Source organism: Petromyzon marinus, chromosome 24, assembly GCF_048934315.1.
Source record: "Petromyzon marinus isolate PM22_M1 ecotype Great Lakes invasive population chromosome 24, UKy_Petmar_22M1.pri1.0, whole genome shotgun sequence".
In the NCBI taxonomy this organism is placed as follows: domain Eukaryota; kingdom Metazoa; phylum Chordata; class Hyperoartia; order Petromyzontiformes; family Petromyzontidae; genus Petromyzon; species Petromyzon marinus.
In genome coordinates, this window is record NC_133690.1 from 16,218,213 (window position 1) to 16,239,990 (window position 21,778).

The 21,778-nt window shown below is 51.4% G+C and overlaps 2 protein-coding genes and 1 long non-coding RNA gene across 6 annotated transcripts in view; 2 read left to right on the forward strand and 1 right to left on the reverse strand.

The window, feature by feature from the left end:
• LOC142928920 (uncharacterized) overlaps positions 1 to 2,452 on the reverse strand; it is a 66,191-nt gene extending 63,739 nt beyond the window's left edge. Inside the window, exon 1 of the long non-coding RNA XR_012945229.1 lies at positions 2,169 to 2,452. This is a non-coding gene — a long non-coding RNA (uncharacterized LOC142928920). The remainder of the gene's footprint in view (positions 1 to 2,168) is intronic.
• The window catches only part of LOC116945615 (lysoplasmalogenase TMEM86B-like), a 42,082-nt gene extending 36,054 nt beyond the window's left edge, over positions 1 to 6,028 (forward strand). Inside the window, exon 3 of the mRNA XM_076069446.1 lies at positions 2,446 to 6,028. Coding sequence (XP_075925561.1) covers positions 2,446 to 2,918 — 473 coding nt within the window. The 3' untranslated portion in view covers positions 2,919 to 6,028. The remainder of the gene's footprint in view (positions 1 to 2,445) is intronic.
• Positions 6,029 to 14,265: 8,237 nt separating this feature from the next.
• Positions 14,266 to 21,778, forward strand: part of LOC116945617 (SITS-binding protein-like) — a 35,338-nt gene continuing 27,825 nt past the window's right edge. Inside the window, exons 1-2 of one of the 4 annotated variants that reach the window (XM_032960101.2) lie at positions 14,266 to 15,389; positions 17,225 to 17,375. In XM_032960101.2, coding sequence (XP_032815992.1) covers positions 14,601 to 15,389; positions 17,225 to 17,375 — 940 coding nt within the window. In that variant the 5' untranslated portion in view covers positions 14,266 to 14,600. The remainder of the gene's footprint in view (positions 15,390 to 17,224; positions 17,376 to 21,778) is intronic. The other 3 variants (XM_032960099.2, XM_032960097.2, XM_032960100.2) reach the window with 3 other exon arrangements.

Sequence of the window (21,778 nt, forward strand, 5' to 3'; positions counted from 1 at the left end):
AAGTTATCACCACCCGTACTAGCGAGCGTGGCGAAGTATGGTCAAACAACCCTCACGACACACGCGGCGTGGGGAGGCTAACACCGAGCAGTGGATTGACAAATGGCCGAACGCAGTTATACATCGTGTTATTATCGTGTGCTTGGTCACCAAACAAACCGTGGCGATTAAACAAAATGTAGAGGCAAACTGTTAGCCGAAGTGCCTTCCCTTTTATAAGTCTGGTGCCGTCAAACTGAGCCCACAGCGCCCTCCTCTGGCCTGACCGCGGCGCCACAGAGTTTATGTTCGTCTGCTTCTCTCTGCTTTCAGACTCAAATAGGCAAGCCAGGCTATTTAAAGGGGGGGGGGGTTGTTAGATCGCGGAATATAAATGCGTCGTTAAACCCGCCACCACCCGACGCAGCCAATTAGTAAGGTTTGTCTCGTAAACAGAACATTGTCAATTCGTTACTAGTACAGCACACCGCTGTGTTGGAGAGCATATCCACAACATTTCCAATCTGATTACTCAGATTTGGCATGTTCTATGTAAGTGACACACCTTACTAATTGGCTGCGCCGGGTGGTGGCGGGTTTAATGACACATTTATATTTACGCGATCTAACACAAAAACATGTATTATGGAGTCTATTTAAACAAACAAAAAATAGCTATTTGACCAGGTAAGGCCCACTGAGCTATTAAGGTATTTTTCAGAAGTGGCCCGGTCACAAATGATGGCTCAACGAAGTAGCTTTGCGCGTGGAAATGTATAGCAGCCAAAGACTCTAACCGTGTGAAGTTGATTCTCAATGTGGAGGGAAAACCCGGAGGATCCGGAGAAAATGTCACGTGACCACGGGGAGGAGGCGTCGGGGTTGATCCCACGGTCTCCTGTACACCATGCGAGGTAGTTGACATCTCCGAGCCACCGTGGTGCCCCGGCCGGCAGTGCCCCGTGGTTGACGATGAAGCCCCCGGGCAGAATGCATCGTGGGCCCCCCATTATTTAGTATCGTGGATCCCCCAACAAAAAACCCAAGACCGTTATAGAGCCCTCTTCTGTGTTGACCCCCCCCCCCTGCTGCACTAATGTGCTTTATATTTTTAAAGTTTTGTTTTGCTTTTGTGATTTTGCTGACACAAGTCACATTTACTTATTTTGCAAGGGCGACCTGCATTGAGCTCATATCGAACAGCCCAGGTGACGGCAACAGAAATAACTCAAAGAGCCATTTTTTCAAATTGAGTCAAACAAATTCAATATTTGAAGAGCCGCAATGCATGCGAATAACGACACGAAGCATGCCTTGAAGAGTCGCATGCGGCTCCGGAGCCGAATGTTGCCGACTCCTGATCTGGCCAATATGCATTCAAAATCATGACAGATACGCTGCTAGCACCCTGGATCTTAGGTAAGGCTTTTCAAAGCGCCAGGCGGCGTGAACCACCACCCTCCCTCTTTTCGCGTTTACCAATTTTAATCCCAATTCAAATACAAATTAAAGCCTTCCACGCCGCTCGCACCCGATGATTGTTTATCACGTCCCACGTGACGGAAATAAGCAATTAGCGCTGTCTGTATCACGCGGAACAATCATCGGGCGCGTGCAGCGTGGAGCGAGTTACTTTGTACAGTGTTGAAATGGGGAGTACATTGTTACGCTCGAAAACGCGGAGCGTGGGCGGGTCGCGCGGACTGAGATTCTAGCTGGTACTACGGGCTTGGGTTCTCGAGACGTGGCCACGATGAGCTCGTGAGCCACCTCCAGTGTTGCATTTTAAGCCTCCTGCGTAAATTGCAACGTAGGAAACAGCATTCTGCGTGCTGGTTGCAGCAGGCGCCACGCACCGGTAGAGGGCGAGCTCGGCACAATCCCTGGATTTTTTCACGTGGATGACAGATGTCCGCGCAGCAGAGTCAGTGGATTTGCCGGCCCTGACTAACGGATAAGAAACATCGAATTCATGGGTGGGAGGGAGGAGGAAAAGGGTGCATGGGGAAATGGAGAGGGGTCCAGATTTAAATTACGCTGAGATAGAGGAGCAGGAACACTTGGGTATAAGCGAAGACACGCGAATTCGGGAGACATTTTGCCTGTTTAGTGCGCTTGAGCTGGACGCGTCGCAGGAAGGGACCATTGGGCAGTGGTTGAGTGTGGCAGTCGAAGGAGGCGGCACGCACCGCAGAGATGGTGCGATGACATCCGGCTCGTTTGCAGGTGCAGATGGCGGCAGCTTAGGGAGGCCTCCGTCCAGCAGTGGATAGACCAAGGCTGATGATGACGACGATCATGATCGTGAAGAAAATAATCGTTGCATCCACTCCGCCGTGTTTCGACCGTTGCACTGCACAGCGCTTGATGCCCTTTCCCGGTTCTTCGACGGCACAACCGGACGAGCACGTGCGAGATTATAATCGTCGCGTCCACGTTCGCCGCACTTTGCCTTGCGCTCCGCAGGTGACGTGTGCCTCTTCTACAAGGACAGCTACTTCCTCCACGGAGTGCTGGCGTTCGGCCTGGCCCACTGCTGCTACACCAAAGCGTTCGGTCTGCGCGGCGACCACCTCGCCCTGGGCCTCGTGATGCTCTGCTGCGCCCTCGCCGCATTCGCCTTCCTCTACCCGGGCGTGAGGGACGACGCCGTGCTCGCGCCGGCCATCTTGGCGTACAGCTTGCTCATCTTCACCATGGCGTGGCGGGCCTCGGCTCGGCTTTTCAGGGGACCCGGCTGGGGGGCCTGCGAGCTGAGCGGCGCGTTGGGCGCGGCGCTTTTCGTGGTGTCGGACCTGACGCTGGCCACGAACCGGTTTCGCTTCGCGGTGCCCCACGCGGCGTTGGTCACGCACGCGACTTACTACGCAGCGCAGCAGCTGATCGCGCTGTCGGTCAAGCGGGAGCCGTTGACCGGCAAGCAATGGAAGCTGCCGTAAAAGTCTGTGCGGGACCCCCCCCCCCCCCAATAGGGTTGCCACCTCTGGGATACGGCAACAGCAACAACAGAAAATGGCACGTGCCACGAGAAGGAGAAAGGATAGCCCACGCGCGTAAATGACACACAGAACGACCGGGACTTGTATTGAATTGCCAAAAACCAGGACAAGTTGACAACCCAAAGCCCAACAGTTTGACCGCCTTAAACAAACTAAAAATCTAGCGATGGTCAGTCCAATTGAGAGGGGTGAAGGAAGGGTGGGAGGCGAGGGTAGGAGGAAGGGGTCCCAGTAGGAGGAAGGTTAGGTTCGTCCAGTGCCGGAATGACGTGGGGTGACCCCTCTGTCCAGCTTCGCCCCCCCCACCCCTCCTCTTCGTAGGCTGCTGCGGTTGTACCGCACGCTCGTGAGCCATGCCGCTCGTTCCCACCACCATCACTCCGCACTCTCTCCCCACTGTCGTCTCGCGAGCTCACTCTCGGCAGAGCTGGCTCCTTCGGATCTAAATGAAAACCCGTGCCGACAAACACAACAGCCCTGTGTCTTGCCCCACCTTATTCTGCTTCTCTAATTTCTTGACTACTCTGTCCCCCATGCCGTCCTCTAAGCTCCCAATATCGACCGACCCTCTCTCTACTTTGCTTGCCACCCTGCGCCGAGTCACGTCCCTCCTCCCTTCTTGCTCCCCTTCACTGGAACCAACTCCCACTGCAGCACGCAGAGCAATCGACCTCAATCATTTGCTTCCATTCCTCGCTGAAAACAACCCCCATCTCTTCTGCATTGGCTATCCTGTTTCTGCTACTCCCTTGCACCAACCCCCCCAGCTACGATTAGGCTTACCCTTATCACAACCCCTGGCACTTCCCCTACCCCTATCAGTAACCCTATCACTACCTCTATTATCATTACCCCAACACCTAACACTACCCCAACCCCTCCTTAACCACTGCCACCTGTCCTGTCACCATAGCGCCGCCACCACTTGAAATAACAACCCCACACTTTATTTTAACCGCCGTCATCTTAGTTACAATTTTATAACGATTGTAAAGTTCCTCGTACTACGGTGCTCTCTAAATCTATACAAGATAAGAAATGTGAACATGATGGCACTCCGTGCATTCCTTTGGTGATCAGGCTGAGTCTCTAATCACTTCACTTGCGAACCCGGTTCCATCACGAGCGGCTGAATCCGTATTCGAACCCAAGAGCTCATCAGTACAAACACAGCATCTTTGAGCCCTTAACCACCGGGCCACCTCTGTCATTTCACTTTTATTTTTACTTTTGGAGGATTACAATCGCATGCAGTGGAATGGAGCCAGCAATGAAGTTGGCTAAAGCGAGCTATGTCCTGTTTACCTCTCGTGGAACGTTGCATCGGTTTTAATCTAGTATCGATGTACATTTCATGCACATTACATGCAAATGGTATGCTCACGTTAATATTACAAAGTTAAGTTTAACACGTGGGCTTTCGCGATCAATATCAATAATACAGGTGTTTGGGTTGCTACGCCTCGATTTAAGGAACGAAACTGGTCGACTTTTCCACAAATCTGTCTGTCGCTTGATGAAGCTAATTGTAATTACTGGTGAAAGGTTGTACTCAGATTGTAAATGTTGTGATTTGACTCTCTAGCACACCGGTGTGCTAGACTAGGTTATGTTACGTGACAAACTTTACTAATTGGTTGTGTCGGGTGGTGGTGGATTTAACGACATTTATATATTTACGCGATCTAACCCAAAAAACCTGTATTATGGATTACAAAGTGAATTTTACTTTTCTACGTAATATTTTAAAATATTCTACAAACGAGATTAACAAAAATAGACAATACAAATAAAATGGAAAATGAGACAAAAAATATTTTGTTGAATTCAATTCCTTAATTGAAACAATGAATCGGATCACCAGGATGTGAATCTTTACACCCCTGCTGTTTCTGCCCATGAATGAGATTTATTTACACAAAGTGCCCGCCATCTTGGATCTCACCGTCGGCCATCTTGGTGATCACTTTCCGCCATCTTGGATCTCAACGACGGTCATCTTTGTGATCACTTGTCGCCATCTTTGATCTAACCGTCGGCCATCTTGGTGATCACTTGCCGCCATCTTGGATCTCACCGTTGGTCGTCTTGGTGATCACTTGTCGCCATCTTTGATTTAACCGTCGGCCATCTTGGTGATCACTTGTCGCCATCTTTGATCTAACTGTCGGAAATCTTGGTGATCATTTGTCGCCATCTTGAATCTCACCGTCGGCCATCTTGGTGATCACCGTCGGCCGTCTTGGTGATCACTTGTCGCCATCTTTGATCTAACCGTCGGAAATCTTGGTGATCATTTGTCGCCATCTTGGATCTCACCATCGGCCATCTTGGTGATCACTTGCCGCCATCTTGGTGACAAGTTCCCACCAACAAACAGAATTTTCAAAAAAAATATTGGTAATATTGCCTTGGCAAATACAAATAATGGGAAACTCTAAACATTCGTCAATAGCACTGTGGCCTTAAAGTAAATAATATATAATAGGCACCATTAGAGGCAATGGTCGTTCGTAGAAAATAAATCCAGAATTTGAAATAATCAGTGTATCTCTTTATCAAATTCTATCAATTAATTTTAGATTTTCTGGAAAATATATTTCAAGTTGATTTGGAAACAAACTGCTGAAGGTAAACCTATTTTTGGATACTAAATCACAAGTTACTGAGGAAGAAAAATAATAATGGCAAAGTGATGCGTGCAATTTTTATTTAAGAGATGACCCAATATCCTGACGTAAATTATGCTTCAAGTTCCTGAAAAATTCCGATGGGCCATAGATCACTACTAAGTGAAGGTTCCATTATGAGAGCAATACATCTTTAACGGTTGCCAAAGTGGAAATGACGGCAGAGTAGATTGCGTAATGGGATTTTAAAAATGGCATTGCGAGGGAGGTAATTGCGTAAACTTACCTACTGAGTGGGTCGCTGCTTCAGCCCAATTCATTGCACTATGTTTAAATTAATAAGTAATTTGTAACTCGCGTAGTTGAATAAGTGAGCATGTTGTGAGGAAATAAATTGCTCTATTACTCCACGTGATTGAACATGTTTGGTATGGAACATTTTTACATATGATACGTGTGTTTTCTCTCTCAAACATTGGACTATACATTTTGGGGAAAAGTATGTGATGTGTGCAATGGTATGGTCTTGTGTGTGTTGGTATACATACGGTGGGTAAAACATCAGAAACGGAGGAGACAGGTGGCCGGGCATGGGTCTGGCCACTACTCAAGTGCTGTGCTGGCCTTCATAGGTGCTGCTCGCTGACAGCACTTGCCCCAACAGTCTGTTAAGGCTATACTGGGGATCTTTGTCTTTTGTGTCTGCCTCTGTGTTTTATTTAATCGTGCTTCACAGTTTGGCCACGGGTGCGTTGCCAAACTCTCCCTGTGAAGCTGCGCGCCACGGGGATTTCACGCTAAGCCCGGGGGTTGTGTCACCCCGTTCGCTCCAGCCCAGGGGTCACGTTGCGTTATTGGCCTCGCAGAGGGATCACGAATTCATTCATCCATCGAGGGGGTCTGTATTCGCATAACACGCACAACCCAGCACACGAACAAAACAGATGGGCGGACAATTATGCCTCCGTCACATATCTGTTTATCCTCATGGCAAAACAATAATCCAAATTTTTATTTAAAGCTTTCGTGACTTTACCGAAAGAACCAAGAATATAATAATCCAAGTGTTTTTTTTTACATCCAATCAGAAGGGAGTGCATCATTTCGGCAGCAAATGGTTTCACACAAGCAAAACTCTGTACCGGCTTCGATATTCAGTGTCTCATCAGCAGCCAGGCACGCTTGAGCCAATACACAACAGAGATAGCTCCTTGTAGCGACACGAGGGCTATTGCCACCTAAGGTACAAAAACGGGAATACAATGAGTGGAAGAATAGCTGACAACGTCACACGAGTTGAAATCTGCATGTTACATAAATAAAACATCTTCTGAGTGGTGTATTTATCAGTTTCTTACAGAGCTGATAAAAAAAATATCTCAGGACTCTGAACTAAATAAAAACTAAACTATTTTTTTTATTTTACCAGGTAAGGCCCACTGAGCTATATAGCTCTATTTCACAAGCGACCTTGCCACAAATGATAGCTCAATGAAGTGGCTTATTACGTGTACACTTATAGCAGCCAAATATTCTAAACACATATTTATAAATGTGGAGGGGGAAAACCGGAGGACTCGCAAAAAAATCCACGCAACCACGGGGAGAAACATGCAAACTGCAAATATACAGCGGGCGTCAGGGTCGGGATCGAACCCACGACCTCCTGTATGCCAGGCGAGGTAGTTAACGTCTCCTAGCCACCGTGGCGCCTTTTTAACATCCCGGGAGGACTTACAGATTTTCCAGAAGGCATACTTCAACAAGGGGATGATCCTGGGAAAACCAAGACGGGTGGCAAGACTCTGAGGTTTGTGTGGTTAGGTTGTTGGTTGGTCCTGCGCCGTTCCACGAGGACGACTTCGATTACAAGCAAAAATCTCTACTTCATGAAGGGGAGGGACCCAGGACCGGTTCGGATATCACTCGCTACGCCACTGATGATAGCCGTGGCCGGGAATTGAAATCACGTCTCCAAGTTAATTAGCGCAGTGTGCTAACCAAATCACCCGCCTCTCCACTCCACACATAGTTACTTTATATATCTGTATACACAAAATCAGAGTTGACTCTGGCTCAAAACGAGCGTGGTGGAAATTCCACGTTCCTATGACGGGAACACGATGAACCAACAGAATAAAAAAACCCGACAAACACCCCTAGCCCATCCCCCCAAGTTGAACTAAGCTCGACTCTCGTAAAGATACGCACAGTAAGCGCTTCGCAAACCTAAATCCCAACTGCAATGTTAATCCCTGCAAAGGAGTTTTAATACCAAACTTTCACGCCACGCTCATTAAATGCGCTCGAAAGCCCGCCCGCCCGTCCGGGCGCGCGCTCGCTCGCTCCATCGCTCGCTCCATCGCTCGCGTTCCAGCGCTGTTATGAAAGGGCGCCCGGAATTCTTCATCTCGAGCAACGCGTGTCCGGGGATACGGGGACTCCATCCCGTAGGCCAGGGGTGGGTGGGTGGGTAGTTAACGGTTACCACCTCGTGTGGCAACTGCTACTTACCCCTATCTCCCATCGTATCCACCTGCAGCATGGGCACCAGCAGCCCTGAGCAACGCGTTGTTGGTGTGAGTGTGCACGCAAGTGTGAGGAGGCTCGTGAAGGACGCTGCTGCTGCTGGGCAGTTGGAGGCAGTCGCCCTCCAGCAACAACGGAGGGCGGAGGAGCGACGCTCACAACAACGAGCGGAGCGCCGGGTGGCTAAAGCACAGCAAGTTGGCACAGTAGGGGGCACAGGTGATGCATCGGCCAGTCATCTCAGTCGGTGGACCCACGGCACCTGCTGGGTCTGCCCCGTGGCCTCCTGCCAGCGGGCGTTCGACACTTCACGTGGCCTCAACGTACACCTAGCCTGGCACAAGCACCGTGGTGATGTCACCGCTACTTAGTGGCGAATGGCGGCTATTGTTGTTGTACGCAAGCGTGGGGAGCGGTAGTTGTAGCTGGACGTCTATTGAAAAGAGCTTCATAGCTCATCGGATTCCTCCACGATAGCGGGCTGCGCTGCAGCGCCGAGTTTGATTCTCGCTCACGGCCACCAACACAGAGTGACGATGAATTATCTTAACCGGCCCTTGGCCGCCCATAGGTCGACTCAGCCTCAAATGAGTATCTGGTACGGTGTGTAAAAACATCGCCACGAGAGAGACAAAGGCGGTCGGGCGTGGTGCTGGCCACCCCATCCTCTCGTGTGGCCGTGCCGGCTTTCGTAGGTGCTCGCTAACAGCACTTGCCCCAACAGTCTGTTAAGAATATAGGGGGGATATTTGTCTTTTGTGTACGCATTTCCCCAATGTGACGTAGATAATTTTTATCGTACGACCCCCTTTGCCATTTCCAAAATATATACTGTAATAGGTTTTTCCCCTTTTTTTCTGGCAGCAAAACAGGTGTTTAGATGTTAAAACACCAAACTGAAACCTTTTAACAAGGAATCATGTCTGCGTTAACCACAATACTTGTGGTAGAATGCAAACAAAAACATACTCTGCTAATATATGCATTGTCCTTGAAACAAAAGGCCTACTTTTTGGCGTCCTCTGGTCTAACACCGTTGAGACTAGGCTCAAAAGAAAGCTGTCTCTGGGGTGGACCAATCAGTTTCAAGAACAATGCATCATATTATCAGAGTACCAAGAATATGAATCCCTGCAGTCACGAAAGCTTTAAATCAAAATTTATCAGAGTATGTTTTTGTTTGCATTCTGACCACAAGTATTGTGGTTAATACACACATGATTCCTTGCAAAAAGGTTTCAGTTTGGTGTCTTAACATCTTAACACCTGTTTTGTTGCCAGAAAAAAGGGGAAAACTTATTATCGTAGATCATCTTTTTTCAAAGTAATAGTGAAACGTTGTGGATATGTGTGAGTTTGTCGTACGTGGGTGCAGTGGGTGAGCGGTGGGTGGCGCAATGGTTAGCGCAGTGGGTGAGCGGTGGGTGGCGCAGTGGTTAGCGCAGTGGGTGAGCGGTGGGTGGCGCAGTGGTTAGCGCAGTGGGTGAGCGGTGGGTGGCGCAGTGGTTAGCGCAGTGGGTGAGCGGTGGGTGGCGCAGTGGTTAGCGCACTGCGTGGCGAACTCGGTGGCGGCTTTCCTGAAGTTCGATTCCCGCTCCCGACCAATAAATATATTTTAACTTGTCCCAGATCTCACCATAGGTCGACTCGGCCTTAAATTAGTGCACAGGTGATGCGGATTGCAATACATGAGCACTGGGGGGACAAGAGCGGGGTGCTGTGGCCACCCACAAAGGCAAAGACACAGGTCCCCTGTATAGCCTTTACAGACTATGGGGGCATGTGCTGTTAGCGAGCACCTTTGAAGGCTGGCACAGCACACGAGGGGGGGGGTGTGGCCAACACCACGCCCGGCCGCCTTTGTCTGGCGATGTTTAATTGTCGCAAACATGTGTCATTTGAGGCTGAGTCGACCTCGGGGAGAGGCCCAGGACCGGTTCAGATAATCGTCACTGGTGTTGGCCGTGAGCGGGAATGGAACCCGGGTGGCCGGGTTCGTACGCAGCGCGCTAACCACTGCACCACCGCTCCCCACTAACCACCAACACCCCTCGTGTGTCATGCGGGCCTTGATAGCGCTAGCCTCGACAAGTCTGTTTTTTTGTCTTCGTCCTTCGTGGCGTGGCCACCATCATCCATTCAAATCGACAAGGCCCTCCCAGCAGCTTCAATTGTGTACGCAGAGGCCGCTCCTAAGGGCCCGGCGAAATCGGGACGAATCGCCCGGGGCTGTGCTGAGGAGCTAACTCACACGTGCACGGGCGATGCCAACCGACGCCACTCCGAACATGTCACGGATGAACCGGGTGACGCTGATTGCCGATAATAATGAACCCCGCTCGCCCCGACTCTGGTTACGTAAGCGCCCCTCCTGTGTCCCAGCGGACCCAACTGAGAAACTGCGAACAACAAAGCGGGAACATTTCGAGAGCGATCGGAGATCAGCCGCCGAGCCGATGTGAACCGCCTTGCAGACGATTCACGGTTCAATTCCGGCGACGGGCGGTCGGATAATTCATGTAGCAGTAAGCGGTGAAGTAGCGTGATTGGTTGCCACGAGCCCTCGTGCAAGGATTAAACTAAACTAGATTATTTTATTTTACCAGGTAAAGGACACCGAGTTGTGAGCTCTTTTTCAGAGGCGACCTGGCCACGCATGGTAGGTCATCGAAGTGAAGTATCATCATAATCATCATGCGTGGGGATTCATAGTAGCAGCCAAATAATCTAAACGCACGTTGACTCTAAATGTGGAGGGGGGAAACCGGACGACTCGGAGAAAAATAAACGCGACCACGACGGGGAGCGAGAGAACACACGGCCTCGAAATATACAACAGGCATCGTCGGGGTCCGGGATCGAACCCATGCGTACCAGGCAAGGGAGATTGTATCTCCTCGCCACCGCGGAATGAAATGGGAGTCCCCTCCGAACGTTCCCTTCCCGTCTCTCGGCGTCATTCCAAGCATGCGTCGCTCCACCCTTGCACTTTTAAGCTTTCGTTCAACTGTCTTTAAAAATATATATATCCGTAAAACAGACTGAGGAAGTAAACGATCGACCATAAACGGTGTAGCTAATAACTGCATATAGCATATATATTAATATGCTATTATATGCCTATATTCTTGGTTCTTTCGGTAAAGTCACGTAGAAAGAACCAAGAATATGAATCCCTGCAGTCACGAAAGCTTTAAATCAAAAGTATATGCCTACTTTAATATATAATTTAAATTTTAATCGTCGCGGTTATTCAAACAATCCGAGAATGCACTCCAGGAGGGTTCTGCTCACCTACAGTGGATTTAAACAGTTAAACACACTTAGGTATATGTTGAAATATCATTATACTCATGTTAATTATTGAGAGGTCAGAGGCCTACATTGACCTGGATGCGAATCCGAACCTTTACAAAGGGGTCTCAAGTGTAGTGAGTTGATGGTCTCAGCCTGGGGTAAGCGCTGTTAGCGATCACCGTGACTAACCACCGACCACTACACTAAAGAAACAGGTCTCCACGTGTAGCCTTCACAGACTGTCGGGGCAAGTGCTGTTAGTGAGCACCTTTGATGGCCGGCACGGCACACGAGGGGGTGGGTGACCAGCACCACGCCCGGTCGCGTTTTGTCTCCCGAGCGACAATGTCTACGCACCGTACCAGGTGTTCATTTGAGGCTGAGTCGACCTAGGAGAGTCCCAGGACCGGTTCAGATCATCATCACCGAGGAGTTGGAGTGGGGTACAGACCCACCTCACCACCACCACCCAACGCCTAACCGTTCGGGCTCCGCTTGGGGTTGTTCCTATAGAACCCAGAGAGTGCGCGGCTCCTCCGGTCAATAAACGAGGCACGCGTGAAAACATTTTGTTTCCTTTGTGAGGCATGACCCGCATCCGAACTTTGCGAGCGGCTCGATTACTCAAATCTCCAACAAGCGGCGGCTCGGTGTTCCAGACCAGACGTCGTCACGCCTTTACGTCTCACGCTCGCTCACCAGCTTGCGTCTAAACGTGCAGAGAGTACGCTTCAGTTTAACACGTAGGAGGATTTCGCGACCAATTTCAATTGATAATACAGGGGTGGTTTTTGGGTTTGATCGTGTAACTATATAAATATATATAAATATAGAAATGCATCGTTAAAAACGCCACCACCCGACACAGCCAACTAGTAAGATTTGTCACGTTAACAGAACGTGCCAATTCGTTACGAGCACAGCACACCGGTGTGTTGGAGAGCAAAGCCACAACATTTAGATTCTAACGAATTGGCATGTTCTGTTTACGTGACAACCCTTACTAATTGACTGTGTCGGGTGGTGGTGGGTGTCACGACACATTTATATATTTACGCGATCTATCCCAAAACACATGCATCAACTACGCTTCAGCACACGATGTGTGGGTGGCCCTGGTGCGTGCGTGCGTGTGTGTGCAATGTGGTGCCAGCGGTGTCAAGATCGGCCTTTGTTATGAGGGTGGCTCGCGAGGGACGCCACTGGGTCAGTTGGAGGCAGTCCGCCCTCCAACAACAACGCAGGGCAGAGGAGCGACGCTCACAACAACGAGCGGCGCGCCGGGCGATACAAGGCTACAAGTTGGCACAGTAGTGGAGGGGCACAGCTGGTGCATCTGACAGTCATCTCAGTGAGCCAACCCATGGCACATGGGGTCTGTCCCGTGACCTCCTGTCAGCGTGCCCTCGGCACTTCACGTGACGGCATCCAAGTGCACCTAGCCTGGCACAGGCGCCGTAGGGACGTCACCATCACCGGGTCACAACCTCTGTGCTATGATCCCCCCCCCAGCCCCTGCCACGTTACTCATAGCCACAGGAAGGATCCCATGTCTACGATTATAGCCAACGCGGTGCTGATGATGAGGACTGTGTTTCAACCTTGTGCGTTCGCGTGTGTTGTCGCTGTTTTCCGGCGCACATTCGAAATGCGCCCTGCACTGTATCCACGTCAGAGCCTCTGCACCTCCACCCTCTGAAAAGTCTTTCGTACCCAACCGCTCCCTGGCAATAGTCTAGGAAGCGCTTGTGTGTCATAGTGGAGCGTTGTTTGTACCGCGTGTGTGTATGTATATACGTAGAGAGCAGTCGTGTAGCGGATAGCGCTACGCTGCGCTACGAACCCAACGACCCGAGTTCGATTCCCGCTCACGGCTAACACCAGTGACGATTATCTGAAACCGGTCCTGGGCATCCCCTAGGTCGACTCAGCCTCAAATGAGTACCTGGTGCTGTGTGTAATAAACATCGCCATTAGGGAGATAAAGGCAGCCGGGCGTGGTGCTGGCCACTCACCCCCTAGTGTGCCGCACCGACTTTAATAGGTGCTCGCTAACAGCACTTGCCCCAACAGTCTGTTTAGGCTATGCGAGGGATATTTGTATTTGTATGCATAATACAATCAGAGGGCTTTGTCAATCCACTGATGGACGATTGGCCTTCCCACGCTTTTGCTGCTCGTACGGGTTGTTGACCATACTTCACCACGTTTGTCAATGCTGGATGATGAATGGAGTGTGGGGAATGGGAGCGAGTTACAACCGGTCCAGATATCATCTCGCCAGTAACACTGTGTTGGCCGTGGTCGGGAGTCGAACTCGGGTGGAAAGTTCATCGGAGTGCATTGCGCCAACCACTGCGCCACCGCTCCCTCCGAGTGTGAGCGCGCGCATGGGAATGTGTTGGGGGGGGATCGGTGGCACGGTGGTTTACGCACTGCGCTCAGCCACGGCTAACACCGCTGGCGTGTGATATGTGAACCAGTCCTTGGCATCTAAACAGTACCACGAGGGCGACCAGGCGTGGTGTTGGCCACCCAGCCCCTCGTGTGCCGTGCCGGCCTTCATATAGATGCTCGCTAACAGCACTTGCCCCAAGAGTCTGTTAAAGCCAATTTGGGGGGGGGGGGGCTTTGTATACTTGTGCTCGTGTGTGCCCATGCGCGTGCCTGTGTGTGCGTGAGTACCGATATGTAAACATAAATACTGGGGAGACAAAGGCGGCCGGGCATGGTGCTGGTCACCACCCCCTCGTGTATCCGTTTTGGCCTTCATAGGTGCTCGCTAACCGCACTTGCCCCAACAGTATGTTAAGGCTATACGGGGGATCTTTGTCTTTGCGTGTATGTGCGCGTGCGTGCGTGCCCTGTCCGTATCCCCTTACATAACTGCGAGGCGGGCAGTCAAAAGGTGGCTGAGTGGACAAGACTGCGTCACAGAAGGAGTGGTTGACGATGGCGGTGGGCAAGTCGTATAAAGCTCTGCGCCACCCGCAGCCGCCGCCACCAGAAGCGGAGCAGATACAAACAATACCCCCCGTCACCAATTACCTCCACACCCTTCCTCCATTCGTCCTCGCCACCCTCAATCGTCTCGCCGGCTGCACCGCAACCCCCTTCCCCTGCAAACCCCCACACCCGCCACAAAACGATCTCACTCCCAACGCAAATGTCTCGGCGCTCTTCTCGCCCCGACACGGCGCTCTACCCGAGCCGCGGCGAGATGTACGAGTCGTGGCGCGGCGGCGTCGCGTGCCTCTGCGTCGCGATCTTCTTCCTCATGACCGTGGCTATCATCTACTGGCAGGTGGTGGACACTCCCGAGAGGGCGTGGGCCCTCAAGGCGGCGTCGCTGCGCAGCGGCTTGGCCTGGGACGCTCGCGCGCTCCGTCTCGTGCTGGCCCGGCACCACGTTCAGCGCGACGATCGCGATGGTGACGTTGATCGCGATGATGGTGGTGGTGGTGATGAAGACGCGTCGACAGAGGTGGTGGTGGAGGAGGAGGAGGAGGAGGAAGATGACGATGGCGGTGGAGATGTTCCGATCTCGAGCGCATCTCAAATTGGAGATCTCCTGGAAATCCGCTGCGCCGCGGTCAATGTGCCGGACGCAGGAGAGGAGGTGAAGAAGGTTGCGTGGAACTCGAGACGAGCGACTTGCGTCAGCAGGGAAAGTGGTCAACAGCAGCATCAGCAACGCCAACACCAACAACACAATCATATTAATCACCAACATAATCGTCACGAGCATGCTTCGCCGTCTTCATCGACGACCTCGCAAAAAGCATCATCATCATCGGCAACATCGTCATCGTCGCCTTCGTCGCCACCCGAGTTTTGTGAGAGGTGGGAGGCTGGGGAGGAGTTGCGCGTGAGGGCGGAGAGCGTGGATGCTGGAGGACACTTGGACTGTTACCACGTGGAGTGGACCTACCCGGACTGTCGCTCCACACTGCAGGTACTGCATACGGATGGACCTGTGTAAGTCTTTGTCTCTGTGAGTCTACGGGGAGCGGTAGCGTAGTGGTTAGCGCTACGCTACGAACCCGGCCGCCCGAGTTCGATTCCCGCTCACGGCCAACACCGGTGACGATTATCTGAACCTGGTCCCCAGCCTCCCCCCTAGGTCGACTCAACCTCAAATCGTTACCTGATGCGGTGTCTGAGCACCAGCTATGCTGCCGGGCTTGGTTCAGGTAACACCATCGGTGGTCACTTACAGCCCTTGCCCCAACAGTCTGTTGAGGCGAAAGGGAAATTTTTGTATGTACGTGTGTGTTAAATATTGACGTAAAGCTTTCGTGACTGCAGGAATTCATATTCTATCTACGTGACTTTACCGAAAGACCCAAGAATACGTCTGTGCTGTTTACACGTATATATTTTTTTGTCAAAACATGTTTCCACTCCACTGCTGGATGACGGCCTCTCCGCACTCGTGCGGATCGTGCGTGGGGGTGCTGTTATTTTTTTCACCAGACTTCACGCCGATCAGCGCCGGTTGGTGATGGGCAGCATCGGCGTGGGGGCATAGAAGGATAGCACAACACTCTTCTGATAATGTTGCCTTGCAGCAGCCTATAACACCTTTTATGCACGGTGGTCGCCCGCCCGCGCACTGTCCAGGCTCAACTCTGCTTGGCTTCTGAGATCGGGCGCATGTATGAGTGGCTGATGATGGATGCACTCGGCCCCGCCATAGGAAATGTGTAATTTCCGTCACTGGATAACCTTAGTTTGAGCACAAATCAATAATCACTTTCGTGTGTGTGTACGTATGTAGTCCATGAGCCCAAACAGGATATTACATTTATCGGTACCCACCTGACCGAGCGTGATATTGGTCGTTCCAATTTCTTTATGTGGCCAATAACAGTACGTTATGTGATAACAAATTAGAAATTAATGTTACCAAACAATTAACTTTTATCAGCCATGAAAATGCATCGGTACATACTACGACAGGTGTGTTACCTTGGGTGGTACCAACTTTTGCTCCGGCCCAATGAATAATATTAATTGATGGTACATGGGACATCTAAATCGTATCACTGTTGATCGGTGTAAGCCTCCCACCAGTTCACTTGGAATGCGCCGGATTTGGTCATATCTCGGCAGCTACGCTTCCACCGAGGTTAACTTAGCTTCAAAAGTAATGACATGGTGATGGGGTCCAGGACAAACCTTCCTGCATTGCATTGTGCCAGCAACATTTGATCGTTTAACTAGAACTATAATTGCTTGTTGGCTGGTACTCAACGGTTACTATTAGTGTAACTTCACTTGTCTATTTAAAAACTGGTAAACAGAAACATGGTTTAAATGAATTTCTAATTAGGACACATGGGGTGAAGCTCAGACGCCAAACCTTATTAACTGCATCTCTCTGGGCTATGTGCTATGAAGAAGGGCCCTTGCTCGAAACGTCGCAGATTTTTGGTAGGTGGTGTGATGTGCAAACAGCGCCCGTTGGGTGTGGTGCCAACGTTAATATGTGCTCGCTAACAACACTTTCCTCAACATCGACTCACGATGATCATGATGAAGGCTGTTATTTGTTTTTATGTATTCTTGTAACAGTGACCAATGCTTCTGAAGATCAAACCAATGATGATTACGACACTGGTGGTGGCGATGATAAAGTTGTGATGATGATGGATAATGATGATGACTTACGCTGCTGATAATGATGTTGAGAGTGAATATTAATTATCCTGTTGTTGCTGCTGCCACTGCTGATGATGATGTTGCTGCTGCTGCTGATGTTGTTGTTGCTGATGATGTGTCTTGTAGAATTGCTTCGTGCTGCCGAACGGCACGTGGTTTGGCTGGTCCCCCGATGGGCACGCGTCCTGGCCCCTCGCGGACTCGGGCTCACACTCGGACGGGAGACACCGGCGAGCCCCGTGGCGTGCACGGGAGGGGTACTTCCTGGGGTCCACAGGTACCGATCCCCTTATTCCCCCACCCCTCCCCCCTAGCCCCCGAGATAGCCCCTCCCCTCGCGGTTTCACGATGCAGCTGCTCCGTGTAGGTAGCTTCTGCACGAGAGCTGATTCCGCGAGCTGATTCCGCCGCTCCATCTTCGTGATGGTCGGCCTCGCGAGCGGTCTTTCCTCCTTTGGCCGCACCTCCGTCGCCAGGCTCGACCACTTCGCGACCTATTCTTCCCAAGCCCACTGCATTTTCTTAACAGTCAATGGAAAATTACTTATTGAGTTGATTCAATCTTTTCCAACTCTTTGTCATTCAATCAGCCGTGGCATGGAATCAAACTCAGACCACTGGGTTCATTGTAGATCCATCCCCATAATAAGAAATAATAATAATGATGCAAAAATATGTATCTAGGAAAATCTCTTTGATTCTCAAGGGTCATGTTCAGAGAGGGCCCTGCCACGAGAAACCCACAAGGGGATGGCACTCACCATAAGTACAATTACAGTACTCTATAGAGTGCAATGTAATCGAGGGAATGTGTTGTATTGATGCTGTCTTAGATTTGTGTTGTTGTTGTTTTGGGCTTTGCCCCATGCTTGCATTTGGTGTTGACAAATCTGCAGGAATATATGTTCTTGTACAATTTGTACTTCCATATCTATTTGAGTGACTCTCTAGACTCGTCTCTTTCTTCCTCTTGTATCCTGTATTGACCCGGCCCTGCTGGACATGTGAGAAAAAAAGAGCTTCGTCGCTTATCAGATTCCCCCAGGACGAATAAAGATTCTGATTATGATTCTGACTACCTTCTCCTGGCCACACCTCACAGCCCCAGCGCGCTAACCGATACGCTACCGCTCCCCTACACACATACACAAACAAATAACAAATATCCCCCGTATAGCCTGTAACAGACTGTAGGGGCAAGTGCTGTTAGCGAGCACCTATGAAGGCCGGAACGGTACACGAGGGGGTAGGTGGCCAGCACCACGCCCGACCACCTTTGTCTCCCCAGTGGCAATGTTTTTATCCACCGCACCAGGTACTCATTTGAGGCTGAGTCGACCTTTGGGAGGCCCAGGACCGGTTCAGATAATCGTCACTGGGTGTTGGCCGTGAGCGGGAATCGAACCCGGGTCGCTAGGCTCATAGCGCAGCGCGCTAACCGCTACACTACCGCTCCCCTACACACATACACAGAGATCAAATATCCCCCATATAGCTTTAACAGACTGTAGGGGCAAGTGCTGTTAGCGAGCACCTATGAAGGCCGGAACGGTTACACGAGGGGGGTAGGTGGCCAGCACCACGCCCGACCGCCTTTGTCTGCCTAGTGGCAATGTTTACACACCGCACCAGGTACTCATTTGAGGCTGAGTCAACCTAGGGGAGGCCCGGGACCGGTTCAGATAATCGTCACTGGTGCAGTGCGCTAACCACTACACTATCGCTCCCCACAACACATACACACACACTTACACACACATACACACATCCACACACACACATACACACATACAAACACATACACACAAACACACATACACACATCCACAAAGACAAAGATCCCCCATATAGCCTTAAAATACTGTAGGGGCAAGTGCTGTTAGCGAGCACCTATGAAGGCCCACACACACATATATACACACAGACATACACACATCCACACACACACATACACACATACAAACACATACACACAATACGAAGTAGCACAATACAAAACATTACAAACAATTGCAATGGTCAATCACATTTTCTCCTATCAGAGCTTTGAAATCGAAGTTGGGTTTTCCGGGATTCAAGATGAAGCGCTGTTCACCGCTGAATCTCTGCGTGTGTGTGTGCTTTTGTCAAGCCCCTATGTTAAATTGCTACGGCGCGTACACACAGGCGTGGCCCGTGCCTGTGTCTACACAGTGCAGGCGTGTGTGTGTGCGTGTGTGTGTGCGTGCAATATCTTTTCATCGGTTGCGTAACGCTGTGTGGAAGCTACCTGGTCTGTCGCTCCGCACTAAGCTTCAGGTCTTCTCGGCCACGATCATTCCCTCCCTTCTCTACGCTTGCGAAACGTGGACCCCCCTAATGGAACATCTTCGCCGGTTAGAAACATTTAGGCTGGCCTGCCTACGATCCATCCTGGGTTTAACCAGACTGGATTGTGTGAGGAGCTCACAAATCCTTGAAAGATCTGGGCAAGGTCCAATCGGTGAGCTCCTCCGGCAGGCAAGGCTGCGATGGCTGGGTCATGTAGCCCGCATGCCCAGCCACCGCATGCCGAAACAGCTTTTGTTTGGCCGGATTGAGGGGGCTAAGCGGGCGCGGAACGGGCTAGAGAAGAGATGGAGTGATGTGGTACAGGAGGACGTGGAGCTGAGTGGACTTGCCGATGACTGGTACCAGCGGTGTCAAGATCGGCCTCTGTGGAGGAGGCTCGTGAAGGACGCTACTGGGCAGTTGGAGGCAGTCGCCCTCCAACAACAACGGAGGGCGGAGGAGCGACGCTCACAACAACGAGCGGAGCGCCGGGTGGCTAAAGCACAGCAGGTTGGCACAGTAGGGGGCACAGGTGGTGCATCAGCCAGTCATCTCTGTCAGTCGACCCGTGGCACCTGCTGGGTCTGCCCCGTGACCTCCTACCAGCGGGCGTTCGACACTTCACGTGGCCTCAAGGTGCACATAGCCTGGCACAAGCGTCGTGGTGACGTCACCGCCACTTAGTGGCGAATGGCGGTTGTTGTTGTTGTTTATGTGTGTGTATGTGTGTGTGGGGAGCGATAGTGTAGCGGTTAGCGCGCTGCGCTATGAACCTGGCGACCCGGGTTCGATTCCCGCTCACGGACAACACCAGTGACGATTATCTGAACCGGTCCCGGGCCTCCCCTAGGTCGACTCAGCCTCAAATGAGTACCTGGTGCGGTGTGTAAACATTGCCACTAGGGAGACAAAGGCGGTCGGGCGTGGTGCTGGCCACCCACCCCCTCGTGTACCGTTCCGGCCTTCATAGGTGCTCGCTAACAGCACTTGCCCCAACAGTCTGTTAAGGCTATATGGGGGATCTTTGTCTTTGTTTTCTATGTGTGTGCGTGTGTATGTGTTTTTTGTGTGTGTGTATGTGTGTGTGTTTTGTGTTTCCCCGCATCGCTGCTCCCGAATGCATTCGTGGTTAAAGCGCGATGGGTAAGGGGGTACGAAGCGAGGGGAGGAGGGGGTCCCAGGGAGGAGCGTGAAAGGTCCCTACAAGTGGCGTAGCGTGGTTGGCATGGCCCCCTCTCCACCCCGCTTAGTAGCCACACGCCTGGGCAGCTCTGACCCATAGACCACGCTGGATGCAATTGGACTGCCTGTGCACTCGCTAGCTTACGCCACTGGCTCCCAACTCTGTCGCTCGTATTTATTCTCCTCGTCTCTATCTCTGTCTCTCGACTCTCTCATCGTGTCTCTGCTCGTCTCGGTCTCTCTCTCTGCATGCTGAGAAGAGGGTGCGTCTCCCCGTGCTCCAAACGTTGCCATTACCTACTGGTGAGGGCCTAGTTTTTCATCTGCATCCTAGCCTCACCTGAGAGAGTTTCTTGTTTTTTCCCGGCGACCCCTTTCACTCTCCGAGCTCTATCGAGTGCTCATCATCTCTCATCCAGCTCTGTGAGTGTCGACAACAACACAGGCTCGTGCTGTCTCCCACCTCTGTATCCCGTTCTCTTAACACACTCGTATCTCGGCAGGCCTGTGGCCTGCTCACAGCCCTAGCTCTTACCACCCTTCCTCCCCCTCTGTTACATCCTTCCTATTTTTTGCTTTATTGCAAATGCAGTGACATCGCGGGGTGTCACTGTGTAATGCCGGCCCTAGAGAGGCACGGCGTGCGGTGTAACGACATCGCGGATACCACTTGGATGTGGGGTTACTAAATGCCGTGGCACTCTGGTTGACCCGAGAGGACACGTGACCGGTTAAGTCTACAAACGGGCACCAAGTGGGGGCTAGGGGTGGTCACGTGGTCAGGGTCCAGATCCTGCTCGAGGATTCTGGAAGGTGGTCGTGGCCAAGGGCGGAGCCAGCCATGCCGCAGAGAACACAAGCCGGGTCCCCCTGGACCTGAGCTGGTCCCGGTCCGTAGTGGCTAGTTACGGCGCGTGTCATCGCCACCTCCTCGCCTGGGCAAAAAGTGCTCATATCCAACGCGCCACCTTTCCTTAAAATTGGCGACCTACAACGAGACCTTGAGCGGTTTGGCAAAGTTGTGTCCCGCATCATTATGCTGCCCTTGCACACATGGGACCCAGCACTGGAGCACGTCTTGTCGTTTCAGCGGCAAACTTTATGATTTTAAACGCCAACAACACGGAACTTAACGTGAATTTTAAGTACACGACGGAAGGCTACGCCTACACTGTGTACACGTCCACC